Source organism: Anabrus simplex, chromosome 5 (genome assembly GCF_040414725.1).
Source record: "Anabrus simplex isolate iqAnaSimp1 chromosome 5, ASM4041472v1, whole genome shotgun sequence".
Classification (NCBI taxonomy): Eukaryota; Metazoa; Arthropoda; class Insecta; order Orthoptera; family Tettigoniidae; genus Anabrus; species Anabrus simplex.
This window is the reverse complement of record NC_090269.1, coordinates 243,183,803-243,189,802: the sequence shown is the minus strand read 5'-3', so window position 1 is coordinate 243,189,802 and position 6,000 is coordinate 243,183,803. Positions and strand designations below refer to the sequence as shown.

The 6,000-nt window shown below is 41.9% G+C and overlaps 1 protein-coding gene across 4 annotated transcripts in view; it reads left to right on the top strand.

The window, feature by feature from the left end:
- The first annotated feature begins 1,741 nt into the window (after positions 1-1,741).
- The window catches only part of LOC136873947 (E3 SUMO-protein ligase EGR2), a 135,762-nt gene continuing 131,503 nt past the window's right edge, over positions 1,742-6,000 (top strand). Inside the window, exon 1 of one of the 4 annotated variants that reach the window (XM_067147332.2) lies at positions 1,742-1,960. Coding sequence is in view for 1 of the 4 variants with exons in the window: in XM_067147330.2 (XP_067003431.2) it covers positions 2,083-2,350 (268 nt within the window). In the remaining 3 variants the exon portion in view is untranslated. The other 3 variants (XM_067147330.2, XM_067147331.2, XM_067147333.2) reach the window with 3 other exon arrangements.

Genomic DNA, 6,000 nt, shown 5'->3' with positions numbered 1-6,000 from the left:
TGTCTCATTTTTTCCCCTTGTAATCCTACTGATTTAAATTCAATTTTACTGCTCCAGGATTCGGCAGGTTACTTTCAGCATATAAAACAACTAACTACCTACGCTACGCTCCTCCCACACATCCAGCTACTTTAGTCCACCGATGTGTTCAAAGGTTAGGACGGGCGCCGTGTGAACATCTTCTCGGGCCCACGACCTGAAAAGACGTGTGAGAATCATTATCATATTTCCTAATATTCAATAATAATAATAATAATAATAATAATAATAATAATAATAATAATAATAATAATAATAATAATAATATACTAACTGATTTGAAGTCGCTGGACTGGAAGGTGTTATTCAAAATACTGCGGAAAGAGAAGAAGACGAAGAAGAAGAAGAAGAAAAAGAAGAAAAACCTTTTACGTCCGGTTGCCCTTCCTAACGCCATCCCTATGTGTTCCATGTTTCTGTAGTAGTGTGGTGTGTTATGTGTAAATGAAGATGAGCATTAAGCCGACCAGTTAGCGAATGAGCCGGACAATTAATTTTAATTAATAATTAATTAAATGTAATTGAAGGCTTAATAATAGTAATTTCTAACCATGATAATATGTTATTGTATTTGTCACTATGAAGATTCTGCGGTCTAGGGGCAGTGGCTTCGATTCTTCGATTCTCGGTGAGAGCAAGGTTTCTACCTGGTACTGAAGGTGATTCGAGGTCCACACAGCCTACGTGAGAATTGAGGAACTCCCTGACGTTGGGAGAGCGGTCCCTGTTTAAAAAACCATGAATACGGCCGAAAGGGTTCGTCACGTTGACCACTTATCGTCTTGCAATCTAGAGGCTTTTGGGCTGAGGAGCGGTCGATTGGTTGGCGGTAGCGCTATGAAGGTGGTTTGCTTATTTATCTATATGTGTATAGTTGTGTCTAATAATAGTTTTATTACAGTGATTGTAATTTGAGTAGATAGGGACACATTTTAATGTCATTGGCTTTACATCCCACTAACAACTCGGAGTCGCCGAGGTGCCGGAATTTTGTCCCGCAGGGGTTCTTTTACGTGACAGTAAATTTACCAACACGAGGTTGACGTATTTGAACAGCTTCAAATACCACCGAACTTAGCTAGGTTCGAACCTGCCAAGTTGGGGTCAGAAGACCAGCACCTCAGCCGTCTGAGCCACTCAGCACGGCGGAACACATTTTAAGTGAGCACTTCTTGACATTGTATTTTTAGGTCCCAAAAAATGTGTTTTTAGCGCCAGTTTTATAAGCCTAAAAGTGGATTCCTGAGGGCCAAACACTCCGAGATCTACTTACGAGAGCTGAGGATCGTCTACTCTCATTGCCAGGAGGTGCACAAATCACTTCCGGTTTTACTGGATCTCTTAATTATCCAACACGCATATCCATTTAATTGCTCTAGACAAGAGACCGAAAACAATGCGATCATCGCTACGTCCAGTCAGCCGCGTTCGTGAAGCTTCGGTCCATTCCGGGAATGTCTTGAGTCGTAGTGATGGTGACGTCACGACCAGGCCGGATCCCTGTATATCGCACGGCGCGCCAAAAAAGCGACGTGCTTGCTGTTGCTGCAGCGGCTTAGAGGGGGAGGGGGCAGGGCGCATGGGAGGGGTACCGCGAGAGGGGAGTAAAACTGAGAGAGCGTAGAGAAAAGTCACGAGCATAAAAAATGGAATGATAAATAGAAGCGAAGCGGTGGAGTGGGGAGGTGATTTAAGAAAGAAGTTAGATAGATGGAAGGGAAGAGACTTACTTATCAGTCCAGTTGGTGCGGCCTGCGGCCGTCCTCTCGCCCACCTTGTGGAACTGCCTGCGCGCGCACTCAGTCACACGCGGTCTGGGCACATGTTGGTGACGACGGCCTTCTGTGACGTCACTTATGAACACGCCGTGCTGGTCGCAGAAGGAAGAGGAGGCAGAAAAAGCGTTGGTGTTGCCTTGCCGGTGAGTACCTGCAGCCTTATTACTAGTACACATGCCCATTCAAACCGAGGCAGCACACGTTCATCTGACACGGGCCCGCGTGCATGGTGCGTCCGGCATGGCAGAGCTAGAAGTTAAACAACATGCTGAGATTAGCGATGAGAAGGGCCAACGAAGACTCAAACAGTGACGACACACCGGGACGTCCATCTCACACTCCGACACCGAGTAACGACGAATTTGTGGACATTTTGCAAGTGCAACAGTTGTTGGGTCGTCCCGACGCCAGGGGACGCATGTTCCTAGAGGGGTATCCGCCACCCTATTACTACCCCAGCTATGGGCAGGCGCCACCACCACCACCGGCCAGTGTGGAAGACCTCTTCGCTCTTTGGTTTGGCTCCCCTTCAGGTGAATGGAAAAAGTGTTTGTTCTCTTGTTAACACCAGTGATCACATTGATAAACCAGTGACAGTGTTGCCAAATACCACCAGTGACAGTTGTTGACGTGATTGTCAAAATTCAGTGACCACCTTGTGTTTTATGTGCCGGTTATTTGGTACGGTGATATTTACTTTGACGTGAGTTTGGGGAATGTTTCTTACTGGTGAGGTGATTTGTCGTAACACTTGGAACGAACCTTGTCAATGTGTCATTGCTCTTTTATATTAACCGGTTTACTTTCTTCGTGGAAAATTAATATATTTGATATGCTCCCACCTTCGTGCCTTCGTTTCGTAAGTGAATGAAATGTGTCATTAATTTATATTACTTTAATTTACTTTGCCGTGCTTTCATTATCATGCATTCTTTAATAGCAAGTGAATGTAATCTGTATCTGAGGTATTGTTGCATTTTGATCCATTTTCGCAGTAACCATTTGTTACGCAGTCTCCTAAAATACAGTAGCTATTTTAATAAGTTCGCGAAACATGTAAATTTGCCGTTCAGTTTTTAAATTCGTTCTTAATATAGACTCCCATAATTAATAATTAAATTTCCAACACTGCCACCGTAATGCCGCATTTTGTTATATGAACGATATATACGAGTTCGTAATTGGTGTTTTTAAAAAAATATTCGTGAACGATAGCTGTGTTTTTTAATACTGCAAATTCCCAGTTTTGGTTCCAAAATAGGTAGTGTCTTGCTTCGTTCTTCTGCCCGTGCTAAAGTGAGGTTAGGTTTCGGTTTTAAGGTTACTGCTTAGTATTCGCTAGAGAAGACTGATATCTGGCATCAATGTATAAACCAATATAGCGAGGGAGAAATGTAGATGAGGCTGGTCGTTTGTATTCCGTGCGCCCAACCGGTCGTGTCTGGCCCTCTGGCTTTAAGAAGTTCGTTTCTCTTGCTACCCGCCATCACATTGTAATTTGAGGTGATGTCTAACAGACGGACGGAACAGGATGTACGCCTTTTCTCCACGGGAGATAAACATTACGTGGAACTAAATGTACTTTCGTCATCAACCTAGCACTGTATATCCACATTATAGTGTGTTTTATCGTGTAATCCGCAAACACAGTAGTGAGAGGAAAAATTGTTTGACGCCCTGGGCGCAACAATGGAATTGAGATGCTATCCCTGGACACTTCACTTCAATGATACATTTTGACTGTGCAAAGTATATATATTATTTTCCAGTGACGTACATTGATAATTCAAATTGACAGACACTTTTAATCGTGCATCAACGGATTCAGTGCCGGGCAAATTTTGAAATTCTTTCATGTGTTGGAAGTCCGCCATGTTTGAGAATTGATTGGCCAAGCGAGTTATCCGTACGTGGGTTGGTCGGTGCAACCTCCCGCCACCATTGAGAGGTTGCGTGAGTGGTCAGGTACCAGTGTATGTAGTTCTGGCCAGTCGAGTGCTGTCTGGCTGTCTATCCGTCCGTCTGTCTGTCCTTCGCGAGTGACACTGCGGAGCGACAAGGCTCGGCTGGTGATAGAAAAATTGAATACACTGTCGACCTACCTACCATGGGCTTCATCTTTGAGGACCTGTCACCACCACGTACGACCAACGAAGCAAGTAGAACGACAGATGATTTAATTGTAATGATTGTCGTAGTAATCTTTCCTCTAGACCATTTTTTAAGTTTCTGAGTCATCGTTCGGATGAGTAAGAGAAGAGTTTTCCGTTTTACGGTTAGGTAACGTCAGTTCTGCGTAATGACCGTATGATCCGAGGTGACAGCAGAGTGTTTCCTCACTCCGTTACAGTGACAGTTATTGGCTCTTGCTTAGCTGCTACCTAATGTACGGACCAGAAATATCAGCTCCTAGTACCGTGAGTGTTAACACAGATTTAATCATTTCTTAGCCTAGATAAATAGAAACTTACTTTACCTTCACCACTCTGTATTCACTCTCCGGGCATTTTCAATATTAGGCTATGCCGGCAGTAGCTATTTACAAACACAATGTTTACAAACAGTCACTCTCGTGAATGACATTCGCAATACTTCTAATGTATTCACACATGCCCGACACAAATTCCATTATGGCATAATTTTTTTCGCGAACAAAACTTGGTAAGTCATTTTCCAAAATAATTATATCCACATTATGAATCTGAAAATAATACCAACATTTCTTACAATTATGTGTAGCCTAAATTTAGTTTATTATGACTAGTATACAGCCGATATAGCCTTGATATTGACAATGCGTTTCTTGCATCGAAGATTCTCTCTTGAATGACATTCGCTATACTTCTAATGTCTTCACACATGCCCGACATAAATTCCATTATGACATAATTTCTTTCGCGAACAAAACTTGGTAACTTATTTTCCTAAATAATGATATCCACATTATGAATCTGAAAATAATACCCGCTTTCTTAAAATTATGTGTAGCATACATTATGACTGGTATACAGCCGATATAGCCTTGATATCATGTACAATGCCTTTCTTGCATCGAAGAGTAAATTCCGCCCTTTTCCTGCATTTTGAGAATGATGAGCAATGCGCGGAACCTATCAGCATGTTTGTTGTGAAACTAACGTACTGTATATCTGAGATTAAGATAGTCTTTATAACGTACATGTCATATCTTGATTTATCAGGGACATACTTTATTAAAATACGTAGAAGTTGCACAAGCCTGTTATCTTGATTGAGGCCTGTCAGTCAACACGAAGCTGGTGAAGCTTTCATATCGGTGTTTTCAGTTCTTTCAAATGTGTGTTCTTTATCCGAGCGCCACACTGAGGTATGACTATGTCTATAGTTCTCTGAGGAAGTGTAGCTGTCAGTATCCGTTCTGTGCATCCCAGGGTCCCCCTTTATTGCGCAGTTGACTTAGAACATCCTCCTTACAATGTCATAGTTAATAATGTGTAACTTCTTGTGGTAAAGTTTTTTATTTTAATGTCTTGTCATGTTCCAACTAATGTAACCTAGTCCTAATGACAGGCACTTTGAAAAAGGTTGAGAGTTTAAAACGGCTACAGTTATTGTTGATCCTCGTCCAAAATCACGTTAAAGAGATTCTTGGCAGAGTGTTGTTAAACAAAATAAAATGTCATTCGTTGTATTTTTGAATCACGCTCCTGCCTCAAAGATTAAGTGGATTTACATTTGGTTTCATACCGAAGTATTTTTAAACTTCCGCCCTGATAATTTCCTTCCTAAGTTTGAATTAATTGTACTTGTCTTGGAATTCTTCCTAATACATTTTTATCAATCTTTCTGATGAACTGATATACCTTTAGCTGTTAAAAAGCCTGGGATCACGACATGGCTATTTCCCTGATGTCAGAGACAATGTCATCACATACATTCGGATTACAGCACACGGTAGAAACCTTGAATTGATACACAATGCCGCTAGGCTAAGGCCAGGTCTGGGACTTGAAAAATTCATGGCGTGGAACAGATTTTGCTCATGGTGGCAGGCCTACTTAATGTTAAATAAAGGCATATTCGTTGCAAGAATACTCTAATCATCATACGACATCATACACATACTCATAATTGAATATCCTGTGAACATAACTTGTGGATCTTTCGCTAAGATCTGCACGGATTTATGCACATGTCTCTATCG